Raw genomic sequence first — 26,188 nt, forward strand, 5'->3', positions numbered from 1 at the left:
CTGGGAGGAGCAGTGCAGCGCCGCCCTGGGCGCTCGGCAGGTTGGCCTCCCCTTTGCCCCCAGGCTCACCTGTGTGAAGGCAGCATCTACCTCCCTCACCCCACAACAGTCTCCCCTGCCTGAATGTAGGATCCCCCTCCCTCAGCCACACACCCCAGTTTCCCCTGTGTGAAGGCAGCACCTCCCTTCCTCAGCCACATGTCTTCCCTCCGTGAAAGTAGCATTTATTACTACTCGGGAGGCGGTGGCAGCAGCAGCAGCAGCAGCAAGATGGGCGCATCTTTGCACCCTGGCGCCGCATATGCTAAAGACTGCCCTGCCTTCATGCAGCAATCATACTCAAGCAGTCTCCAGCAATGATTTTCCATACAAATATCCAGGCCAAGTTGTGGAAGTTGTATATAAAATAAAGTTTATTATAAAGTTGTATATAAAATAAATGGTTTTTTTTAATAGACAGTAAACTGGCACATCTATTTTTTTAAGTGGAAAGTTTCCTTGTTCTAGTGCAATGGAAGAAGGCTAAGAGATTCCTTGAGAGACAAGCACACAAGCAAGTGCCTTTGTGGCACCTGAAACACTAATACACATTATTGTGGCATAAGGGACCATGGTCAGCTGACACAGACCAGACCAGACTAGTTACCTATTTAGTGTAATATTGCCTCCTTTGACGGGCAGCCCAACTCTAGCTTCCTGGCCAAAGCAGAGTAAATGGCAGCCTGCCTCCCTCTTGCATTAGTACCAATACCTTCAAAAGGCTTGCCCAGAGTCATTCATGGGAAGAGATAGGGTTAGGAGCGTCTCCTGCCTGAAACCTAAGACCCATTCCCAGACAATGCTGAGCAAGATGGATCAATGGCCCAACTTTCAGAATAAGCAGCCTCCTATGTTCCTATGTGTGATGAAGTAGGCTCTGGCCAAGGTGCATTTATTAGGCAACAATACATGCCTTAAATCTTTAATGAGCCTAAGGACATCTGCGTGTGTTTGTTTTTTGTTTTGCTACAACAAACTTAGCACAGCTATTCCTCTGAAATTTATCCTTTAGAATCATAGAACTGTAGAGTTGAAAGGATCCTGAGGGTCATGTATTTCAATCCCCGGCAAAGTAGGGATCCTGCCCACAGCTGTCCCTAGGTGGCCTCAAACCATCAACCTTCTGGTTAACAGCCAGGCGCACTGATCCAATGCGCCACAGGAGGGCCAGAGATATATTTAATTGTTTTCCCCAGTGCATGGTACATACCTGTATATTTGATTACATTGCAAACATTGCTACTACCCTCATACAGTATCATTAGCTATTAACTGGGGTGGGCAACCAGCACAGATAGGGCACAATCTTGTCAGTTGAGATGGAGCCAAAGGGGAACCTGGAGTGTTGTGGATAGAAAATGGCAGCATTTAGTGATGATTGCCCTCACCAGCCCCAAGCAGGCATTTTACAGGTGTATGTTTCCCAGCCCCCACCCATCAGCTCTGGCTCCACCTACTGTTGGTCTCCCAGCTACCCGCCATACTAGTCTCAACGGCCACCCGCCCCCCACTACCACATACCAACCATGTCCACAGGTCATGGGTTGCTAGCTACTTCTGCCACCACAAAGTGGAATGTATAGCACTTCTGGGCAACTCATCATGGGAAGAAGGCACTCAGATGTGACAGAACAGACAGAATGAAGAGACTTCTTTTTCCCTAAAAAAGTTTGAAGAACTCCTTTAGGTCTAGTGTGGTGGAGTGTCCAGAACAAATGTGAGAGGTGTCTCTTGAAGCCAGCATGATGAAAAGAACTCGCTGACGAGAGCCTCTCGAGAAGGAGAGTTGGAAATGCCAGGAGCCAACGCGAATGGAATATGGCTCTTAGCTCATCTTCTTGGCCACAGTGGCATAGGTGCGTTCGATCTCCTCATCAGCTGGGCAGGTGTGACTGAACTCATCGCGGGCGTAGGCGTTGTGAAGATAGCGCCAAACTGCTGTCATCTCCAAGGGGATCTCAAAGTTGCGGTACTTTTTTGCAGCGATCTGAGGGGAAGGGATGGATGTAGAGAAATAATAATAATTGGAGACTGATTTACTCTTAAGCACAAAGTGTTGCTCAGGAGAGAGAAAAGTTGGGGCAATTAATCGGTGATTAAAGCTGGTGCCAGGTTTGGCATGATCCCTGGGCAGGATTATTCAGCACCCCACATGAAATATACTCAGAGTCGCAAAGTGATTTCATGCTCTTTATTCAGCTCATAGTGGTGAGGAGGAATGAATGAAAGTCGCCTCAAAGTATCTGCTTTATATACATTATTTACACAATGGGCTGCACATGATTGGCTAGTTCCGGAATTCTACTGTAAGCCAATCAGGTTGTGGATTCACTTCTATCTGGAGCATGATTGGGTAGTTCCTGCCAACCAATCATACTGCTGCATTGTTCTAGGACCAGACTGCTGCATTCTGAATCCTATTGTTCTAGGACCAATCAGACTGCTGCCTTTTGGATCCTATTGTTCTAGGACCAATCAGACTGCTGCAGTTTGGATCCTATTCAACTCAGTACATAACACCCCTCCCCTCTAAGTTCCAGTCCTGCCCGGGAGGTCGCATTCATAGTCCTCGAGGTACGCCGGCGGCCTACGTGTGCGTTGCGGCCTGGGGTGTTCCCTGGTCCGAGGTTCAGGTTCTGGCTCGTGTTCCAAGGATGCTGGCTGTGATGGGGCTGTCTGGTCTGGCGCAACCGGCTCGCTCAGTCGTGGTTCTGGTTCCGGTGTCCTTTCGGCCTCACAGGTCCTCTCTGTATTGACTGATTCTGCCTCTCCTGCTGGCCCCTCGTGCTCTATGGGCCTCACTGCCCCTCTGTTCCCTTGGGACTCCTCTGCCCTTTCCTCCTCCTGGTTTTCTCCCGGGAATCGTCGCCGTATCTGGTCGCAGTGGCGGCGCCAGCATTGCCCCCCATCTGTTAGCACCTCGTATGACACGGGGCCAGTGACCCTGGTGACTGTAGCAGGTACCCATGCTGGGCCTGCCCCAAAATTCTTTGCGTACACTGGGTCCTGGGCCTCGAAGGTCCGGGGGTTCCTGTCTTCCCCCACCACTACCTCATCCTGAGCTCTATCGGGGTGAAGGCGGTCCAATCTGATTGCAAGGCGCCGACCCATTAGTAGTTCAGCGGGGCTCCGGCCAGTCGTTGAGCTGGGGGTGCTGTGCTGTGCTAGAAGGAATGTGGCAAGGCGGTACTCCCAATCCCCTTGCGTCATGCGGCGAAGGGTGTCCTTGGTGGTCCGCACCATGCGTTCTGCTTGGCCATTGGTGGCAGGGTGGAATGGCGCCGAACGGATGTGGCGGATGGCGTTCTGTGCTGTGAAGGTTTGGAATTCTCCTGACGTAAATGCAGTCCCGTTGTCTGAGACGAGAGTGTCAGGGAGCCCGTGGGTTGCAAACAGCCTGCGTAGTACCCGGATGGCTGCGGACGTAGAAGTGGACGGTACCAGTGCGACTTCCAGCCATTTGGTGTAGGAGTCCACCACTATGAAGAATGTTTTCCCCTGAAAGGGGCCCGCAAAATCCACATGCAGGCGTGACCATGGTGCTCGGGCGGACTCCCAGGACTGGACTGGGGCCCTTGGGGGATCTGGGCGGGATTCTTGGCAGGCCTGGCAGTGTTTGACCCAGGCCTCTATCTCTCCGTCGATCCCCGGCCACCACACATAACTCCTGGCAAGGGCCTTCATTCTTACTACCCCTGGGTGTGTCTCGTGTAGGGCTGTGAGGACCCTTTTGCGGAGGGGCTGGGGAACAACGACCCTGCTTCCCCATAACAGGCACCCCTTGTGGGCCGACAGTTCATGCTTGCGGGTTGTGTAGCTGGCGAATTCTGGCCCGGGGCTGCTGCTGGGCCATCCCCTCCACACCCAGTCCAGGACCCGGGAGATGACCCTATCTTTCTTGGAATGGTGTGCAACTTCTTGTGCCTGAATGGGGCGGTCGGGAAGCAGCTCCAGGCTCATAACCTCTTGTGCAGGTGCTGGGTCGGGGCCTGTTTCTGGTAGTGGTAGCCTGCTGAGGGCATCCGCATGGCCCATTGCCTTCCCAGGACGGTAAATCAGTGCATACTGGTAGCTGGCAAGGAAAATTGACCACCTGAGGACGCGAGGAGACAGCACTTGGGGGGTCTGCTTTTCAGGGGCAAACAAGCCAAGCAACGGCTTGTGGTCAGTCACCACGGTGAAGGGCCGCCCGTACAAGAAATCATGGAATTTTTTTACTCCCTTCACGATTGCCAGACCCTCCTTGTCGATTTGCGAGTAGTTCCGCTCGGTTGCGTTGAGTGTCTGGGAAAAGTATGCCACTGGTACCTCTCTTCCATCCGGGAGTTGGTGTCCCAGGACAGCGCCGATTCCATAGGGCGAGGCGTCGCATGCTAGCACCACCGGCAGCCTCTCGTCGAAGTGTGCCAAGACCGAGTTTGAGACAAGCAAGTCCTTGACTGCCTGGAATGCGGCCTCCTGGCGCTGGCCCCACACCCAAGGGGCCCGCTTGTCCAGGAGTCTGTGTAGGGGCTCCGCTACCGCCGCCTTGTGGGGAAGGAAGGAATGGTAAAAGTTCAATAGTCCCAAGAAGGCCTGAAGTTCAGTCTTGTTCTTGGGCGCTGGGGCATCACAAATGGCCCGTACCTTGTCCCCAGTCGGGTGGACCCCTTCTGCGTCCACCATAAATCCCAGAAAGTCCACCTGAGGCACTCCTAGTAGACATTTTTCCCGCTTCACCTTGAGACCCGCCGTCTGGAAACGGTGCAGAACGGTGCGGAGGCGGTCCTCAAACTCCTCTGGTGTGGGCCCGGCAATCAACACATCATCGAAGAAGGGGGTGACGCCAGGAATCCCTTTAAGGAGAGAGTCCATTAGATTCTGGAATATGCCTGGTGCCACGCTGACACCGAATTGCAGCCGCTTTACCCTGAATGCTCCTCTGTGCGTCACAATCGTCTGTGCCTCTGCTGTAGCCTCATCTACTGGCAGCTGTTGATATGCTTGGGCCAAGTCCAGCTTGCCAAAAATTTTCGACCCAGCCAGGGTGGCAAGAACATGGCTGACCACTGGCACTGGGTATGCATGGGCCGTGAGGGCCTTGTTTATGGTACATTTGTAGTCTGCGCAGATGCGGACCGAACCATTAGGCTTGACGGGTGTGACAATTGGGGTTTCCCAGGGGGCATTAGGCACCGGCTCCAGCACCCCTTGCTCCACAAGCCGGTCCAATTCCTCGTCTATACGGGGTTTCAGGGCGAACGGGACCCGGCGGGCCTTGAGCCTGACCGGTCGTACTGCGGGGTCAAGCTGTAGAGCAATGGGGGGGGCCCGTATACTGTCCCAATTTCCTATCGAAAACCCCCGGAAATTCCTTGCATATGGCGTCCACGTCTACTTGTAAGCTAGTGTGGTTCACCCCGGTGACGGCTAGCCCCAGTGGTCCAAACCATGCCAATCCCAGTAAGCTAATGTAGGGGCCCTTGACCACAAGCAAGTCCAGTTGCCGCGTCCGCCCTCGGTATTGCACCCTGAAGGTCCCCACCCCCATTGTGGGGACCTTACGTTTCTGGAAGTCCCGGAGGGTGAATGGGGCCGGCCTGAGTTTGGGACCCCCCGTAGGACACAGTTTTCTTAAGGTCTTTGCCGAGATTATGGATAGAGTTGAACCCGTGTCAAGCTCCATGCGGCATGGGGCCCCCTCTATCTGTACCTCGACATAAATTTTCTCTACGTTGGGGTGGGGCAACTGGTATACCTGGAAGTCCGTGAGCTCCGTCGAGTTGCCTTGGTGTGTTGGGCCCCGGGACCTGGGGCTCTTGGATTGGTCATCTGATGCCTGGCGTCGGGTGGGCCGAGCCCAACACACCCGGGCGATGTGTCCCAATTTTCTGCACTGTCTGCACTCTGCATTGCGGAAACGGCAGGTCCTCCTCTCGTGACTTTCTCCACAGCTTGCGCAGTTCCCTCCTTCTCGTCGAGGCAGCTGTGGTATGTGGGCTGCTTGAGTGCGCTGCTGTACTCGGTGCACCTCCTCCCTGTCAGATCCTGAGTCGTCGGTGAGGTCTTCGTGGTGGACCCTCGGTTGGGATGACAGGCTCGGCCGTGCCTCTTGCGTCGACCTCTCGGCAGCTTCCGTTGCCAGGGCCTCCTCCAGAGCGACCTGGAACGTTAGGTCCTTCTTAGCGTAGAGGCGTCGTTGCAGCTTCTCATCCTTCAGGCCACCGACGAGGCGGTCACGAAGCATGTTCTCCAGCTCTGAGAAGTTGCAGAACCGGGCGGCTTGGCGGAGAGAGGTCACAAACCCAGTTATGGTTTCCCCAGGGGCTTGCCGCTTTGCGTAGAAGGCATTTCGACGAGCCACCACTGAGGGCTGTGGCGAAAAGTGCCCCTTCAGCTGTTCCATTATTGTTTTGTATGGAACGGTAGCGACGTCTTCAGGCGCAAGGAGAGCCCGGGCGATTTCAAACGTCTCCTCTCCGCAGACGCTGAAGAATATCGCCCTCTTCTTGGCGTCTTCTTCGTCGGTGACCCCTTTGGCTTCTAGGAGGAAGGTGAAACGGGAGGCGTACGCTTCCCAGTCTCCAGATGCTGGGTTGAACGGCGAGAAGCTGTTGTCGGTTGCCATTCTGAGTTCCTTGTGTCCCGGAGCTGAAGCCTGGATACACGGTGCGAGGCAGCGGTGCGGCAGGTGGCGGTGCTGCGGTGCTGTGTGTGGCAGTCAGCTCAGCGGGATCCCACCTTCGTCGCCAGTGAAATATACTCAGAGTCGCAAAGTGATTTCATGCTCTTTATTCAGCTCATAGTGGTGAGGAGGAATGAATGAAAGTCCCCTCAAAGTATCTGCTTTATATACATTATTTACACAATGGGCTGCACATGATTGGCTAGTTCCGGAATTCTACTGTAAGCCAATCAGGTTGTGGATTCACTTCTATCTGGAGCATGATTGGGTAGTTCCTGCCAACCAATCATACTGCTGCATTGTTCTAGGACCAATCAGACTGCTGCATTCTGAATCCTATTGTTCTAGGACCAATCAGACTGCTGCCTTTTGGATCCTATTGTTCTAGGACCAATCAGACTGCTGCAGTTTGGATCCTATTCAACTCAGTACATAACACCACATTAGCAAGCTTCCTTGGTGGTAGAATTCCAGTGGGAAATGAGCAGCTGTCTGCCCCTGGTTGGTTCCAAAAGGCAGCCATTTTAATTGCCTACAGTGGCCCAGAGTGCAGAACATTGGGCACTCCAAGGCATCATGGGAAATTTTAAATGGCAGTCTCCCAGAACCCACTGCAGAGAGGGGCTTGGGGCAGCCATCAGCACTGGTGGGCCCTGCTGGAGTGTGTGGGCCCGGGCAACTGCATGTCGATGCCAGATGTAGTTAAGGTAGAGAGCGTGACCTTGACAGAAGTTGACAACAGTCTCTCTGTGCTTTAGCTTACATAGAGGAACACGGGAAGCTGCTTTAAACTGTGTCGGACTATTGGTTTATCTAGTTCAATACTGCCTGCACTAACTGGCAGTGGGACTCCAGGGATTCAGAGGGAGGACATTCCTAGTCCTTCCTGGAGATGCTGGGGACTGAACCTGGGACATTCTGCATGGAAAGCAGATGCTCTGCCAATGAGCTAAGGTCCTTCCCAGCCCTTGTTTGTTATATGGCAGAATTTGGGAAACTCTGATCATGTGGTCTAGTGACAAATATTTAGCCCATCTCAAGTCAAGGCTGCAATCAAGCAACATCTTGGGTGGAAGACAAGCTGCAGTGGAACAGAAACAGTGCTGTATGTGACAGATGTGGTGTATAAGAGTGTTGAACTCTGACCTGGGAGACCAGGGTTTGAATCCCCACTTAGCTGTGAAGCTCACTGGGTGACCTTGGGCCAGCCACCGTCTCCCAGCCCCACCAACCTCGTGGAGTTGTTGTGAGGATGCAATGCAGATTAGTGAACCAAGTGCACCACCCTGAGCTCCTTGGAGGAAAAGGTGGTATATAAATTTAATAACTAAAGTAAAATACAATAATAATAAACATGGGGCAGAATGGGAAATGCCTTCTTGCATCCCTACCCATAAGCAGCCTTGATCTCTGGAACAGACGTCATCAGCTTAGTATACTGGGAAATGTACTCACCTTGATTATGTGGAGTTTGGGGAGCAGGTTGCAATCAGCTAATGTCATCCAATTCCCATCTAGGAACTTTCTCTTGGAGACCAGCACATCTTCTGCACAATCTTGGTCAATTTCCTCTGGGAGTGGGGTGCTTAAATAATCATCCAGGCGCTTGAATTCTCTCAGCAAAGCCTTTTCCATATCTGAATCATAAGAACCAGCCACGAATTTAAGCGTTTGCCCAATTTAAACAGTTTTAGTCCATCATTTCGCTTTTGCTTTCTAACCAATTTTATCTATTGATTTATGGACTGCCTTGAAATATGTCAACCCTGTTATATTTTAAGGGCTTTGCATATAGAATCATAGAATCATAGAGTTGGAAGAGACCACAAGGGCCATCGAGTCCAACCCCCCTGCCAAACAGGAAGGGCAAGATAATGGCTACATTTGGCTGCCAAGCTATACCATAGCTCAGCATGAACAAGTCTAGGAAAGCCTTGGGCTTGCACAAACACCTTTCCTTCTGTCCACCCCTGGCACAGCCAGGAGGAGAATGGAGGTGCTTGTTGCTTCCAGTTTTGCTTAACCATCAGGGCTGGTCCAGCCATTAGATGGGGTGAGGCTCCCACCGCAGGTGGTGGAAGCCCCCCAGGTGGCAACCCTCTCATTGCTTCCGTCAGTGGCAGAGAAGTGGTGCCTGCATCAGCACTGATTTTGGCTGACAACTTGCCAATTTCAGGCAAGATATTGCCGAAATCTGACAAGATCTCAAGGAACATGGGAGATCTCACTTGGAATCGACCCAAGATCTCACCCCAAATCAGTGCTGATGCAAGTGCCACTTCTCTGCTATCAATGGAGGTGGCAGGGCAGGTGGTGCAGGCAATTTGGTGATTAAAACCAATTGAAAAACCTCCAAGGAAATTAATCTGGATTTTACTGCAAATTTATTCTTGTAAACACATTTTTTGCCTACAGTGTTCACTCACGTACAAACTTCTGTAATGCATTTTTGAATATGATTCTCACTAATATATTTGTTTTTATGTCCTAATATGTGCATTTTTGTAAACATTGTTTGGTTGGAAAATTTGGATAAGTGCACATGGCAAAGAACAGCGGTATTTTAGTTTGTGTATTGTTTTGGGAAGTACAAATCAATTAAATAAATTTAAATACTTTAACTAACTGACCAATTGCATCACAGATAACTCGATTCTGTCCCCCCTAACATGAAGCCTGCCCCCCTAAAACAAATGCCATGACTCCCAGATTATCGAGTCCCCTTTTATGAATATGATAATACAATTAGTATCACTCCTATGTATTATCCTTGCTTATTTCATTCTAGATATTTACCAAAGGAAATAAATTTAATAAGCTTACTTTTGTTTGCTTCCTTGTGGGGGTTCTTGATGTACGCAGAGAACTTGGCAAAAATGTTCCTGCCAACAGCCATAGAATCCTGGTTTTGTGGGGTGAGCCGGGGGTATCTTAATTAGAAGTACAGAGTTAATTTAGATGTGCAGGAAAATAACTCAGAACTCTCATGCTTCCATTGAACTAGCCACTTGCTTATCTTATTGTCTCGAACCCCATCTCATAAGAGCTTGAAAGAACAAGAGACACAATTCTGGACACCATAACAAGGTATTCTAGAGACATGGCATACAACTGAGCACAGCACAAGGTCTCTGAAACCTCAGTAGGGTAGGGTAGGGGTGGAGGCTAGTGGTACCCAGCAGAAACAGGAGGTGGAACCTGGCAGGTGATAGGAAATACCTGGTAGCTGAGTAAACAGTGTTATCTCTCAAGCTAAGCAGAAAGCAACCTGCCTCCCTGATTCTGGCTTCTCCCCACTAAGATTTTACACCTCATTCTGAAGACTCTAAGAGGCAAGCTAAACCCTGAAGCTTCATGTCAACTGTTGAGATGCTACAGAGAAATCCTGTATCTAAGTGGAAGTGTTGTCTTCAATTTTGCAGGGAGAGTAAGTCCTGGACAAGATGCCTTCAGCCACCACTGTCTGGGCATCCACCTCCTCGTTGCTTTTGCCACTGTGTGCTGGCTTGTGTTGTCAAAATGACATAAGAAAAAGCCCTGCTGCTGCACCAGGCTGGCCAGTGGCCCATCTAGTCCTGCATCCTGTTTTTGCAGGGGTCATAGGGAAACCCGCAAGGGACCCCTTGGGCCCAATTTGCATCACCACTGAAAAGGATGCTGCTGCAGCTCCTCCTCCTCTTTGCTCAGCCCTCCTGCTTGCTGCTTTAGAGAAGACAGGCGAGCAGGCAGCAAAATCAAGGAGGAGGAACACCAGGGTCAGAGGACTCTAGGGGTTGGCAGTGGGGGACCACTACTGGGAGCCCAATGATGCTGACCTTTTAAAAATAAGCTTTGCTAGTAGGCAACAAAATGTGATCGGGCAGGGCTGGCAATTTGCTGAGCGTTCAGCCTCTGCACAGCTGTTAAAGCCCTTCTGGTGCTGGTTTGTGGGAAGAGAAAAGCTTGTAGGTACCAGCAATGCAACTTACAACCAGCAGAGGGCACTGCTGTAATACTTTGCATTTCCTTCGAGGCCTTGGCACTGACCTTTTAGGCTGTGGACACGCCATATAGTATTTAAAGCACATCGTTTCCCCCAAAGAATCCTGGAAACGGCAGTTTGTCCCTCACTGAGTTATAATTCCCAGCACCCTTAATAAACAACAGTGCCCAGGATCCTTTAGGGAGTATCACGTGGTTTAAACATGCTTTAAATATATGGTATGCCTTAGTGTCTTAAGCTGAAATTTTGACACCAAAGTGTCTTTGGGGCTTCTTTCTTTCTTTCTTTCTTTCTTTCTTTCTTTCTTTCTTTCTTTCTTTTTTATCTTTTTTACAACAAAGGGATGTGGAACATGAAAACAGCATAGTTCTCTGGGCGTAATCTATACTCTCGTGTGACACCTGAAAGACTAGATTCAGAATGGCATACACTTTCTTTCTTCCCAAGAAGTTAAGAACCATTGCAGCCTAGTGGTTAGAGCTGGGATACAGTACTTGTGGCCCCCTGGGTGTCATTGGACTCCGGCTCCCATCAGCCCCGGCCAGCAAAGCATCTGCGTTTCTCTTGCGCTTGCAACCGATTGCAAGGGAGACCCTTTGCAGAGCATTAGTCCTTTAAAGTGCCTCCTGTTTACTGCAGCTGTGGCCAGAGAATTGAGAGAGCATGTGCCAACTATGACCGCATCTTGGCTATGCTCCTATCCTTAGCTCTCTTGTTTCCCTTGGCTTGGCTATGGATGCACAGTCCTTTAATGAGCAAAGAGACCCCATAAGGGAGTGGGGGTGGAAATAAATTCTTGAACATCCCTGCCATTGCATCCCTGCAACTGAACACTGGGGCATGCATGTAGTCTTCCCATCTGCAACCTTCTTTGTGCCTCTTCCACTTTCTTTGGGGCTCTCTGTGTCCTTCTCCCTCCTCCTCAACACCCCCCCCCTCTTCCCTGCAGTGATAGAGAACTTCCCTTTATTGTTTTTTAATCTCTCCAGCCAATACACTTCCTCCCCGATCCTGGTGGGGAAACAGATGGGTTTTACAAGCAGTCCCTGTCTCTCAACGGGAGGCCAAAATCACGGTCACTCCACCCCCTGCAAGAGGTCGTTGCTTAGCTGCATATGTTCATTTCACATTCCGAAAGACACAGCTATCACGTTGGTGAGCATCCTAGCGGAGCTAAAACTGTGGCGCTCTGGACTCTGTTGCTGTTGCCTTCTGTACAGGGGTTGGGAATTTTTGGGATGGGAAACCTGTGCACTCCAACTCCCATCAGCTCTAGCCAGCATGATCAAGAATCAAGGATGGTGGGACTCACTAGTCCAAAGGCAAAGGACAAAATGCTGCCCCCTCTGCATTCCTTGTAGAGAATCCAACTAGATTGGCAATTGATTCTTATTATTTCAGTCCTGATGACAGGCCAGAATCTTCTCAGCCACCTGAAGGCATCAAATCAGCTTGGGGGGGGGGCATTACAGGCCAAGAAGCATGTACCGGTCTGCCCCCTCATCAGACGAGAATGGCCAGTGGATTTGGAGGGAACAACCAGAGAGCAGCTGCCACTGCTCATCAGTGTCTGGTCCTTGAGGCAGTAGCCTCAGTGTGCCTTGTGGTAGGGCAGGCCCTGCCTTGAGTCACACATCCCTGCCACGGTGGAGGCAAAAACTAGTTTTCTCTGGTGAGGACAGAAAGAAAAACAACAGGAAAAGGGTGGGGGCACTTCCAGACCATTGCTAATTTTTGGTGGGATTCAACCACACACCAGCAAAAACAAGCTGTGTAACTGGGAGACCTTTAACACAAAAAACTAGTTCTCTGAAAGATCAGACTTTCTGCAGTAAGGAAAGGAATGGGGAAACGCACTGGAAAGTATAGGACAACACTTACTCTGCTGCAACGTCATCTGACCTCCCTACAAACAAAGCAAGATGGATGCTCATTGCGTTGCCAACATTGGCTAATCTCCGTGCATACATATTGGGGTGAATGCTCCATAAACAGGGTGTTTGGAAGCACTCAGAAATGAGTTTTTGGTTTCACCTGGGGAGCTGGATTTCCCAAATAAAAAAATTCCAAGTAGACTGACATTACGTGTTGGGCTATCAAGGCCTGCCTGTGTGTTTGCTTCTGCACCCTTATATCTTTCTCGAAACAGAAATGATTACGATGGCACAACCATTTCCCAGTGGCCTAAAGAAAATAGACGCTGTAAGGGCTGCCATGGGCTTCCTACGGTACATGGGAGGAGCCTAATATAAGAGTGCCTTATTCTCCTTTCCCCAACAATAGAATGTTGAGATATTCTCTGGACTAAGGAGTGCTTTTATATGGTGTGTTATAAATAAATCTATTTATACCTCTACTGTTTATAAAAAGGGTAGAGCATGCAGCACAAGCCGTGTTTATTTCCAAGGTCTGACTGATGCAAGTTCCTGATTCTAGTCACATCCACACCATACACTGAAAGCACTGTTAAACCACTTTACCATCCATGCAAACTGTAGCTTATTAACAGCACCCTTAACACAGTACAGTTCCCAGTATTCCCCACAACTATTAAAGTGGGAGAATAGTGTTTTAAATACATGGTGCAGCTGCGACTAGCCTTTCTTTATCTGTTCCTCACTGCCAGCATCCCACAGCCCCTCATCTGCAGGTAACAAGGCTCCCGTCCCTTTAACCATGGCAGCACAGTAAAACCTCAACAGATGCAGCTTTCTCCCTCAGCGACAGCACCATGATAGGGAATACTTCATTCAATGCCTTTCTATGTGCTTCACAGCTGTTAAAGACACTTGAAGCCCTGCCAAAGGTGGTGGTTGCAAAACCTATCCTCCTGGCACATTCAGGGAGCATTGCACATTCGGTCAGAGCGAAAGGGACAGTCAAACAGATAAAATAACCCAATAGATAAGACCACAGCTTGAATTCCCCTGCTTAGTTTGAATTGACAGGATGCAGCTTTTACAAGTGATCGATTAGAGGAAGGCAGTTTCTCTACATTGTGCATGGAAAATGCAGCAGGATTCTGCCTCAGCACCTGGCATTGCACATGAAGTAGAGAGTGCCTCTGTACATGCATCAAGTGCTTTTTCTGCACAACCGAAATAACATCTGAAATCAGGGCAAGGGGGCTAACATTTTCAGAGGGATATGTAGCTAGGAGGAAATGAAAGAAGCCTAAGATGTTAGATATTGATGTACTTGGGTGGTGCAAGAGTCTGCTCCAGAAAGTCTTCAATCTTCAGGAAGTCTGTTTTCAGCTCCTTGTTGAACACCATGAACGGAGGCTTGGTCCCAGGGGCCAGGTCCTTTAGCTCTTCAGGTTTCCTAAACAATGGGGGTCAACAGAAGAAGGAAAGGAAAAGGAAAAGAGTCTCCTTCTGCCTATATTGGAGGTATTCTGACTATATCGGAGCCTAAATGGAGGCTCCATTTAGATATCATGGCTAGCAGCCACTCCTCTAAGTTTCTTTTAAAGACTGTGCATCTATCTCCACGTGGCTATCACTGCAACATTGGCCCTGCATCCCAAAAGTTAACTGTGTATTGCAGGGAACCTCAGGCCTGAGGGCCAAATGCACCCCTCCAGGCCACTCTATCTGGCCTTTGGGATTATCCCCAGGCCACACCCACTTCCCAGGTTGACACCCCCACCGAAACAGCTTTGCATCATCCTTGAGTGTTTTTGCCTGACTGGAATAGATGTTTGCCTCTATGACAGACAGTGTGTTTGTGTGTGTGTGTGTGTGTGTGTGTGTGTGTGTAGATAGATGCACAGACTTTAAAAGACGTTTCATCTAGAAAGATGCAGACCTTATGGCTACAATACAAAAATCTTGTTTTTTCCTTTCTTCCCCCAGCCACCCACCTCTCTGCTTTGTTTAACCAGTTCTGCCTGATTAACAATTCTCGAGAACTCAGAAGCTTGTTCACTATTATGTGATATATATATATATATTTAAAAAATGTTCCTAATAAAGATGCTGCCAAACTGCAGGTCTTGGAATTTCTCTAATCTTTTGTGAAGCATGAAGGATGCAGAGGTCCACCTCCATCCTCTTACCTGGTCATATCAACTGTTGTCACGTTGAACCGGACGCCTTTGAGCCACAAGACCATGAAGAGGCTTTGGCAGAAGGGGCAGTTCCCAATGTTCTCTCCATCTAAGCCAGCCTGCAGTTAGAGGCAGAATGGGAAGCACTCAATGGCCATCCCTCTATGAGAGGATCTTCACAACACACACACACACACACACACACACACACACACACCCGACAAGGAAAGATTCCGGCAGTTCTAAACAGCTAATTTTCTGTGTTATACAGTGCACATGCAACAGAGAAATCTCAGATCATGCTGGCAGCTGCTTTGTGGGAAATGGTGGTTAAAAAATGCTTTATTTATTTAGTGTTGGGTGTTCACAGAACTTAGAATTTTAGAGCTGAGTGGGGCCTTAGAGGCAGGGTCCCCCCCCCCCCCAGCTGGAACTTGCTGGAACTCAGTTCCGGCACCTCTTAAGTGGGCACCATTGCCATTATAAGAGAACAAGGGAGGCTTTATGGTGAGTTCTGGCACCTCTTTTCCCAGAAAAATAGCACTGCTTAGAGGTAATCAAATCTACACACCCCATTTAATGCAGGACTTGAAGTACAAGATACAACTACAGCATCCTTGGAAGGTGACTGTTTTCCCTTTGCTTAAATAGCCGCAGAGATGAAGAGTTCACCTCCTCTCACTTTACATTCATCATAGTAATGCCACAAAGGAGGTCAGTGTCGGTATCCCAGTATTTTGGAGAAAGGGATGATAGAGGTGCTGGCCACAGGAGAGGTGAGATTTAAATGTCAGTAGTTTTTTACCACTACATTAGCTCCAGAGGAAACTCTAAGTATGGCAACCTGAGGCAGTGATTAAGGGTTCATTGTCAGTATTTCTGGATGGGATTCATTCGCATACCAGCAAATACAGGTTGCATAGTTATAGCTGATGGAGAGATCTTCTGCAACAAACACACTTCCCCGCAACATTGGACTTTTTGCAATAAGGAAAGTGATGGAGAAAATGCACTGGAAAGTGTGGGATAACACTTGTTTTGATGCAACATCATGTCCCCTGTTTGTAATTATGGTATGTATTTTAGTGTTTTTATATTGTAAGCTGCCCAGTGATCCTCAGATGAAGGGCAGTATAGAAATTTAATAAATACATTTAAAGTACAGTGGTACCTCAGGTTACATACGCTTCAGGTTACAGACGCTTCAGGTTACAGACTCCGCTAACCCAGAAATAGTACCTCGGGTTAAAAACTTTGCTTCAGGATGGAAACAGAAATTGTGGGGTGGTGGCACGGCAGCAGCGGGAGACTCCATTAACTAAAGTGGTGCTTCAGGTTAAGAACAGTTTCAGGTTAAGACCTCCAGAATGAATTAAGTACATAACCAGAGGTACCACTGTACATTTAAAACACCTGACCTTCCTCAAAAAAATCCTGGCAACTATAGTTTGCTAAGAGTTCTGTCAACTATAGCTCTGTGAGGAGTAAGCTGCAGTTCCCAGGATTCGGGGGGGGGGGGGAGAGTCATGTGCTTTAAAAGTACTTTACATGTATGTATGTTGTATATGCAACCACTATCTAATGCTCCTGCAAACAAATCAAGATGAATGCACCCTCAACTAGAATTAAATTTTCACATAATATGTACATGTATGGGCATCTACTCAGATGTCAGTCCAGTTCTGTGGGTCTTATTTCCATGTAAAGGTAAAAGTAAAGGGACCCCTGACCGTTAGGTCCAGTAATGGCTGACTCTGGGTTGCTGCGCTCATCTTGCTTTACTGGCCGAGGGAGCTGGCGTACAGCTTCTGGGTCATGTGGCCAGCATCACTAAGCCCCTTCTGGCGAACCAGAGCAGCGCACAGAAACACCGTTTACCTTCCCGCCAGAGCGGTACCTATTTATCTACTTGTACTTTGAGGTGTTTTCGAACTGCTAGGTTGGCAGGAGCTGGGACCGAGCAACGGGAGCTCACCCTGTTGCGGGGATTCGAACCACCGACCTTCCGATCGACAATCCCTAGACTCTATGGTTTAACCTACAGTACCACCCGCGTCCATGTAAGCACGCATAATAATAATAATAATAATAATAATAATAATAATAATTTATTATTTGTACCCCGCCCATCTGGCTGGGTTTCCCCAGCCACTCTGGGCGGCTTCCAACAAAGATGAAAAATACACTAAAATGTCACATATTAAAACTTCCCTGAACAGGGCTGCCTTCAGATGTCTTCTGAATGTCAGATAGTTGTTTATCGCTTTGACATCTGATGGGAGGGCGTTCCACAGGGCGGGCGCCACTACTGAGAAGGCCCTCTGCCTGGTTCCCTGTAACTTGGCCTCTGGCAGTGAGGGAACCGCCAGAAGGCCCTCGGAACTGGACCTCAGGGTCCGGGCAGAACGATGGGGGAGGAGACGCTCCTTCAGATATACTGGACCGAGGCCGTTTAGGGCTTTAAAGGTCAGCACCAACACTTTGAATTGTGCTCGGAAACGTACTGGGAGCCAATGTAGGTCTTTCAAGACCGGTGTTATATGGTCTCGGCGGCCGCTCCCAGTCACCAGTCTAGCTGCCGCATTCTGGATTACTTGAGTCTTTAGTTTCCGGGTCACCTTCAAAGGTAGCCCCACGTAGAGCGCATTGCAGTAGTCCAAGCGGGAGATAACCAGAGCATGCACCACTCTGGCGAGACAGTCTGCAGGCAGATAGGGTCTCAGCCTACATACCAGATGGAGCTGGTAAACAGCTGCCCTGGATACAGAATTGACCTGTGCCTCCATGGACAGCTGTGAGTCCAAAATGACTCCCAGGCTGCGCACCTGGTCCTTCAGGGGCACAGTTACCCCATTCAGGACCAGGGAATCCTCCACACCTGCCCGCCTCCTGTCCCCCAAAAACAGTACTTCTGTCTTGTCAGGATTCAACCTCAATCTGTTAGCCGCCATCCATCCTCCAACCGCCTCCAGACACTCACACAGGACCTTCACCGCCTTCACTGGTTCTGATTTAAAAGAGAGGTAGAGGTGGGTATCATCCGCATACTGATGAACACCCAGCCCAAACCTCCTGATGATCTCTCCCAGCGGCTGCATGTAAATGTTGAAAAGCATGGGGGAGAGGACAGAACCCTGAGGCACCCCACAAGTGAGGGCCCAGGGGTCTGAACACTCATCCCCCCCCCACCACTTTCTGGACACGGCCCAGGAGAAAGGAGCGGAACCACCGTATAACAGTGCCCCCAGCTCCCAGCCCCTCAAGACGGTCCAGAAGGATGTTATGGTTGATGGTATCAAACGCCGCTGAGAGATCCAGCAGAACTAGGAAACAGCTCTCACCTTTGTCCCTAGCCCGCCGGAGATCATCAACCAGTGCGACCAAGGCAGTTTCAGTCCCATGATGAGGCCTGAATCCCGACTGGAAGGGATCCAAATGGTCCCAAATGATCCAAATATTACTATGTTGGAGCGAGGGAACAGATGAAGACAGGAATTGAGTGTGTGAGGGAGAGAAAGACGGGTTCCAGATGCGAATAGGACAGGTGGCTCCTGCAATTTTAATGGATGTATGGAAGAATGAACTCTTGCAAGCTGTAGCTTTTTATGCAAGCTGCAGCTACTGAAACCCACTCCTCTGCACAACTAAAGTGTAGCAGTCTAGCTCTCTTTTTCCAGCCATCTGAGAAACGGAGTCATTGCTGGGACATGGTACTCATTCCTACGCAGCTACTCAGATGAAAGTTCCACTTACTCCAATTCAAACTTGCACAGAACTGTAGTTTAGACTCCGATTCTTGAGCAAGTTACAAGTCTCCAAATCTCATACCACTTCGAAATGGGTTTTGGGAACTGTTTTGTTGCAGCAGCAAATTATGCCCTTAGCTTTGCTTGTTGTTATTCCTGAGTCAAGCAGGACTCCACACCATACATTTAAAACATGTGACTTCTCCCAAAGCATCCTGGGAACTGTTGTTTGTTAAGGGTGCTGGGAATTGCAGCTCTGTGGGGGAGAGTGCCCTTAACAGTTTCTGGGATTCTTTGAGGTAAGCCATGTGCTTTGGACGTGTGTTGGATGTGTTTTAAATGCACGGTGTGGATCTGCCCTTATCCTGCCACCAGCTGCAATGCCCCTTGCCCCCCACCCCAGGCACAACAGACAGCAGTTACCACTGAGTAGCTCTCATGAATAGATCACCAGGCTAAGCCCACCCCATCTCAAACCCTGGGAGGTGCCGCTTAGCTGGAAGCTGGCATTATTTATTTTCTTTCTCTTGCTTTCAAATGAAACCGTACATTGCTTCAGTTTCCTTAGGTGGGAGCTGTATCAGGGGTGAAAGCAATACTGAAAGCCCTTGGTGTTCTTTGCCAGTCTATTGTGGCAAAACATTATCTTCTTGGCCTGTGGCTTTCAGGGCCTCGGGAAGTGAGATAAAGGAAAATACACAGAACTCTTGGTTGGGAAACCTGGAAGGAGAATGACAGTGTTTTGGTATTGTGGTCCAACAGGAAGGGAGTCTGCACACTGGACAGGGAAAATCTCAAGAGGGAAGGTGTGGAGGAAATAATACACTAAAGTTTTCCATAACAATAATCCCCATCCTTTTATTTCTGTTTCTTTTCATTAGTGAAGCTAAGGAGCCTATTCATCTTTTCCAGAGATCAAATCTGTGTTTTCCCCACAACAACACCCTCTTTGAACTCTTGAGATTTGATGTGGAAATAACTTCGCACAATCATGTTAGCCTGCTTTAGTTTGAAACCACTCTCCTGTACAACACTAAGGTATAGAAACTTATTTTCAGAAAATGAGGAAAAAGAAAAGAAACAGTCACCTGGCAACTTCCCACTTTCCCAATATAGGCTCATTCACACGTTACACTGAACAGAGGGACAAGTTGTCCCTACATGTGGACAAGTGTTTGTGTGAAAGTATTTGGATGTTGGGGACACGGGTGGTGCTGTGGGTTAAACCACAGAGCCTAGGGCTTGCCGATCAGAAGGTCAGCAGTTCGAATCCCCACGATGGGGTGAGCTCCCGTTGCTCGGTCCCAGCTCCTGCCCACCTAGCAGTTCAAAGTGCAAGTAGATCAAAGTGCAAGTAGACGTCAAAGTGCAAGTAGATAAGTAGATAAATAGGTACCGCTCTGGCGGGAAGGTAAACGGCGTTTCCGTGTGCTGCTCTGGTTCGCCAGAAGTGGCTTAGTCATGCTGGCCACATGACCCGGAAGCTGTACGCCGGCTCCCTTGGCCAATAAAGCAAGATGAGCGCCGCAACCCCAGAGTCGGCCACGACTGGACCTAATGGTCAGGGTTCCCTTTACCTTTACCTATTTGGATGTTACATGTACAGGAGCGCACAGCTCAAGCACTGTGTTCACAGGTGCACAAAATGTGCACTTATTAAATATGATGTTTGAACACTGCTTATGTCAGGCCTAGACTGGTTTTAGTATTGTGGGTTGTGCTTTGTTTTTCTACTAGAACCCAGAGATCCACCAACCAAGGGCATTGTTAAGAGAATGGATCATGGATCTGATACCTTAATTATGATTTGTTAAGATAAATGAGTTCTTCAGAAAGGTGATGTCAGCAATCTTTACGATGCTCCTGCAAGGTAGACCAGTAATACTATATCAATTTACTGATGGGTTGCTCTCCAGCAACCACTGTTGCCTGCAGCTGGCCCTCAGGGGCAAAGAAATTGCACACCCCTTGTATACTGAGCTTGACGGATCACGGACCCTGCATAAGGAGCAGCCCTACGCTGAAAATCTGAGTTTACCTATTCAATATCCCATCTTCCTTCTTTCGTGGAACTCAACATGGCACACTTTTTGCTCCCAGACAGTCTCCTCTGTAAGCATTGACTATACCAAGACCTACTTAGTTTCAGCAAAACATGTCAATTTCAATTTGAAACACATTCTTGTTTCAGACTCTTGGCTCTGTAGTTCACCCCTCACAGAATTATAATTCTTAGAAACCCCTAACAGTGACCAGAGGTCTTTGTGGGGATGTGTGCTTTAAATGTGCTTTAATGTATCTTGTATACACCTTAAAGACTCAAGCTGTGTGCACACTATAACTTTGGAGTGTATTCAAAGCACATTCTTTCCCCCAAGGAATTCTGGGCACTGTAGTTCACCCCTCACAGAGTTACAATTCTTTTTTCTTTTTTAAACAAACAATGTTATTAAAAGGTTTTCCACATATAATGAAATAAAAACCAAACAAAGGTAATATCTAAAGAGAGCAAAAGAATAAAAAGGAAAAGGAAAGAGAGAAGAAAAAGAAAAAAGCAACACACAACATATAAACGAATTTTTTTTATATTCTATCAACCTTCTGTCTTAGACTTCAATTCACAGAGATCCATGTCTTCCCAGCTTCCACCTGGGACAGCTCCCATCTTTCTCAGCCTCACACCCTGAGGAAAAACCACTCTATTCTGTTTCTCACACGGAACTCTTCTATCAATCTTTCAGTTATAATTCTCAGCAAACCTTCACAAACCACAGTGCCCAGAAGTATGGGAGCGGAGAAATGGGCTTCGAATGTAAGAGAAAACATTATGAAAATGATTTATAGGTGGTACATGACTCCTGCTAAGTTAGCGAAGATCTATCATCTGCCCAATAACAAATGTTGGAAATGTAATGAAACGGAGGGAACCTTCTATCACCTTTGGTGGACCTGCCCGAAGATTAAGGCTTTCTGGGAAATGATCTATAATGAAATTAAGAAAGTTCTTAAGAGAACCTTTTCCAAGAAACCAGAAGCTTTTCTCTTGGGTATGGTGGGCCAAATGGTGTCAAGGAAGGATAAGACATTTTTTTTGTACGCCACAACAGCAGCAAGAATTCTTCTAGCAAAGTATTGGAAGACACAAGAACTACCCACGTTGGAAGAATGGCAGACAAAGGTGATTGACTACATGGGACTGGCAGAGATGACTGGCAGAATTCGAGACCGGGGGAAGGAGGCGGTGGAAGAAGATTGGAACAAATTTAAAGCATATCTTAAAAATTGTTGTAACTTGGATGAAAACTAGGAGTCAGGGAGATAAGAGATAAAGAACTACAGTTGTTATTAATAAGTTAAGGAAGTTAAATTTATGAAATGAGTAAAATATGTTTATGACTAAAGGGTTGCTGGAAAAATTTGAAATAAGGATGCAGGAAAGGGGTGGTATGGGGAGGTCCATTTTATGTTTGTTTATGTTTTTTGTTGTGTTTTGTTTTTTTTATTTATGGAAAACTAATAAAAATTTATTAAAAAAAAAGAAGAAATGGGCTTCGAATGTGCTTTAAAGGTACAGTTTGCACAAAGCCTTAGCAAGAGAGGCTGAAAGATATAGCCTTAAAAGAATAACAACAACAACAACAACGAAATAAATACTGCAGCCATTTTTTGGGCACTGCACAGTTCTTATCTGTATCCTGTAAAAACATTCACATTTACTATGGGACAGATCTCTGTGACAGGGCTGATAAGTTAAGGGTGAACGCCAGGCACAACAACTTCCTGAGAGGAGCACTGCCTCTCCCCGCACTTGTCCCCAAACTAACTAAGCTTCTGAAAACACCGAAAGCAAAGCAAACAATATGGAATCTGTGGCATGAATCTGTGTTGGAGGCAGAGTCTTGTTGCACATGCAACATACATTTAAAGTACAGACACCAAAGAAGCATGGGAACTGTAGTTTATCCCTTACAGAGCTACAACCCAGCACCTTGAACAAACTACAGTTCCCAGGAATCTTTAGGAGGCAAAACGGCTTTAAATGTATGGCGTATACTTAGTCCCTGGCTCCCATAGGCACACTGTGTACACATCAGTACACTAAATCTTCAGTGTTGTGAAATCCAAGCAAGTCCAAACTTTTGGGTCTGTGAACTGGTCACACCCAAGCATGCAGCCAAAACTTCGGTGTGTCAGACAGGCTATTTATAAGCACAAAGAAGTGCACAAACACATAGGAACATAGCACATTAATGCAGTGGCACAGTTAAGCTAATCTTAAACTCTGGACTAAGTGGGTGGTACTCAACTAAGATGCTGAGAGTTGTTAAGGGATCCACCGTTCCCCGCACAGATCTACAGTTTTCAGAGTTCCCTGGAAGAGGGATGATTGCTAAGCCACTCAAGGAATTGTAGCCCCATGATGGGGATAAAGGTCTCCGAACACTCTTAGCACCCTTAACAAACTACAGTTCCCAGGATTCTTTGGGAGAAGCTCTGAAAGTTGAAACCGCTTTAAATGGATAGTACAGATAGAGCCTAAATTTGCTCCATTAATTTCAACAGGTCTTCTGCGAGGCACATACCTCCACATGTGGTGGGAGTGCCCCAAAAGCCAACTATTCTGGACAACAACCATACGAGAAATAAGTAAAATAACCAAGCAAGTATTAGAAATCACCCCAGAAATGGCCCTACTAAACATCTTCCAAGACAACAATGCCCATTTACACCACAAAGAACTCATAACCCACCTACTCTCAGCAGCCAGAAGTATCATAATCAGACACTGGAGAGACCTGTCAGGAATAAGTATGGACCAATGGTACCAAATACTATGGGAAAGAGCTTTACTAGAAAAATTAACCAATAAACTGAAACTGACATGGGGACAAATAGAAAAAGACACCTTCACCCCGGTATGGCTCCCCTTTATCACGTACACAGCCCAACAAGACAATGACAAAAATCCACCAACAGCATACAAATCAATATGGCTAACCTGATTCAAAACACCCACCCACCCCACGAAAACAAAGACCACCACAGCCAACCACAAATGAATAACCACACCCTAGGCCAACCCCAACCTCTCTCACCACCAAAGGAAGACAAGCGAACAGCAAAGAAGCTGCACAAGCAACGCTGACACCAAACCCTACATTTAGTAAGTAAAATAGAAACATCGCCACAAGACCCCACCCCCATCCATCTTCCCCCCATCGACCTCCTTTCCCCTTTTCTTCCTAATGTCTCAACAAATGAAACTGATTTGTAAAAATGTTACGGGGGGGGGGGGAATAAGAGAGAGAGACATTGCAAACACTTTTGTAAATCAAGAAAATCTTTAACAAAAAACAAACAGGTCTTCTGCGAGTAAATTTTAGTTGAATGACTCCTATAAATCTTACAGGATTACTTTGCTTAACTGAGCCAGCCCAACTGCATTTGGGGACCTTCCTATTCATTCTGGGAAGAGGGGAAAGCAGCAGCTGATCTGAGGCTGATGCAAAAATACCCCAGGGCTTTTGTTGCAGGTCCCATTACTAAACATATTTTGCTGACCGGCTTCTGCCCCAAAGCTTCACCCTGACAACACCAGTATATTAGTCCAACCCTTACCTTGACAAAGAGCTCGATCTCTGGTTCCTTCAGGGGGCTGCGGAGTCGACTTGCCATCATCTCTTCTTCTGCCCGCAAAACACTGCTGGTGAACGGTTATTTCGCTCTGGTAGTCTCTCAACAAATGTCCACAGGGAAGCAGGTTGGAGTTCTGACAGTACGGTGTTTTTCTCCAGGCAGCTGTGAAGATGATTCCCTCTCCAGGACCGTATGTCGCTTGGCTATGAGTTCACCCCCGTCACTTTCCTTCCTTCCTCCACACTATTTAAGCCAGAAGCTTTGAGGTGTGTGCAGACTGACCCCATGGGCTGGGGTGGGGGGTGGGGATTTCCACAGAGGCCTACCAGGTTCCAGGCGTGAGTCAGCAATGTTGGGCTATCAAAGAGCAACACAGCACCTTCTTCTCTGGTATATCAAGGAAGCCAGATGTTGCCCTGACTCTCTGAGAAACATCCCAGAATAACTTCTGTTCTTTGAGTGCAACTCCACAGCTACCAGAGTTTCTATTACAGGAAACAAGCCGGAGATTTTCCTGTAGTGGTTTAAGAGGTCGCTTATTTAATATATCACTCCTAGATTTGGGGGGTTTTCTGGGGTGTGTGTGATACCTTCTCTCAAGCACTTTCGGTATACTAAGATACTCCCATTTTTGAGGGCCCAGGGGCACATTTAGAAATCTAATAAACTGTCATGGGTACCATGAAATACCCTTTCCACACACTGGTGATGCTCAGACACACAAAGAACTGGAAAAAACAGCCCCTTGACAAAATTTCCCCATAATATATCATATTGCAACACACACCTGCAACCCACAGACTCCAATGCATACAAATACAACCCCACATACCAACACAAACCCCGGTAAAACGCACCTATTTCTCCCTCAGATCCAGAACCTCACAAACCCCAAAGCATCTGAAACTTCCACATCCCCTGCAACCCCACATCCCCTTCCTTCGACCCCACACATTATTGCTACAGCAGGGTGTTCCATTGTGTGCCCCACATGCGACCCTCAAGGCCTTTTTTTGGTGGCCCTCAGTAACATTTTATGCCCCCCCCCCCAGCTGCTGAGTGTCTGTGCAGGATGGGAGGGATGGGAATGAAGAAAGGAATATTCTGGAAGATCAGATAACTGACTGGCAAGAACCCTGGCATCATTCCACACTGCAACATTTTATTGCAGATCCCATGACCAAACTCAATATGTCTACACTTTATATTTCATTTCATTTAATAAACAAAATGAAAACAAAACTCTAAAACTAAACAAAACACTATCACTCAACACATCTGAATCTTTCCCCTTATTTTGAAGGGAGGAAGTTTTCCTCTCTAAACAATTTAACAAAGCCTAGAAACTGGAGAGAAACCATGCTGCCTTTCTTCGGAGCAAGCCACGAGGCAAAACCAGCTGATGTTTGTCCAGTATGTTGTGTTCTGCCATAAATAGCCGCCTTTCACAGCTCTGTTTAAAGAGCTCCACTGGTGCTCCTCTGTGTCTTGCCTTTTTGTCCTTGCTGACCTCAGTTTTCAAAACCAGCGTATTCTGTTAGGCAGTGGTTGATGAGACAATCTCTTTGGCTGTGGGGCATTCAACCAAACTTATTGATGTGTTGCTGAGGGATTAACCCAGCCTTCCCCAGCCCAGTGCCCTCCAGATGTTTGGGATTATGTCTCCCACCAGCCTCACTCAACACAGATTTTGGGGTTCAAGAACCCCACAGCCCCTGCTTTTGTGGGGAGGGAGCAGCTGCCTGGCTTTCTGTTCACCTCACCTTGGCCTAGATTTTACCAAGAGATTGTCCAGGCTGCTACTGATCCCTTGGCAAAACTGCTGCTTTAAAGTACAAACCAAAATCGATAGGCATCGTAACCCAGGTGTATGATGGCCAATTTAAAAATGAACCTGAGAGGATATATATATCTGCAAGCTGGGTAAGTGATTGTCTAGGGCATCAGACCACAAGGGGCATCTAAATCCAAAAAACAAGTTTTACATAACTGGCTTAAAAAAGGAAGGAAACTGGGAAACCAGACTCTACAACAGGTATCATTATTCAGATGTGACAGAAATATACTTA

General features: G+C 47.7%; 1 protein-coding gene across 1 annotated transcript; it reads right to left on the minus strand.

Moving 5' to 3' along the window:
* Positions 1-395: 395 nt before the first annotated feature.
* Positions 396-24,586, minus strand: CLIC2 (chloride intracellular channel 2). Its single transcript, XM_028715254.2, has 6 exons — positions 24,102-24,586; positions 14,746-14,855; positions 13,884-14,009; positions 9,527-9,633; positions 8,159-8,340; positions 396-2,026 (listed from the first exon to the last, which is right to left on the minus strand). The coding sequence occupies exons 1-6, from the start codon at positions 24,159-24,161 to the stop codon at positions 1,865-1,867; spliced, it is 747 nt and encodes a 248-aa protein (XP_028571087.2). The 5' UTR covers positions 24,162-24,586; the 3' UTR covers positions 396-1,864.
* Between the last annotated feature and the right edge of the window lie 1,602 nt (positions 24,587-26,188).

Source organism: Podarcis muralis, chromosome Z (genome assembly GCF_964188315.1).
Source record: "Podarcis muralis chromosome Z, rPodMur119.hap1.1, whole genome shotgun sequence".
NCBI lineage: Eukaryota > Metazoa > Chordata > Lepidosauria > Squamata > Lacertidae > Podarcis > Podarcis muralis.

Coding starts and splice junctions, on each gene's coding strand:
- CLIC2 (XM_028715254.2), bottom strand. CDS start 24,161: ATGATGGCAAGTCGACTCCGCAGCCCCCTGAAGGAACCAGAGATCGAG. Junction 14,010..14,745: donor ACAACAGTTGATATGACCAG/GTAAGAGGATGG, acceptor CCCATTGTTTAG/GAAACCTGAAGAGCTAAAGG. Junction 2,027..8,158: donor CCAAACTCCACATAATCAAG/GTGAGTACATTT, acceptor CCTTCCCCTCAG/ATCGCTGCAAAAAAGTACCG.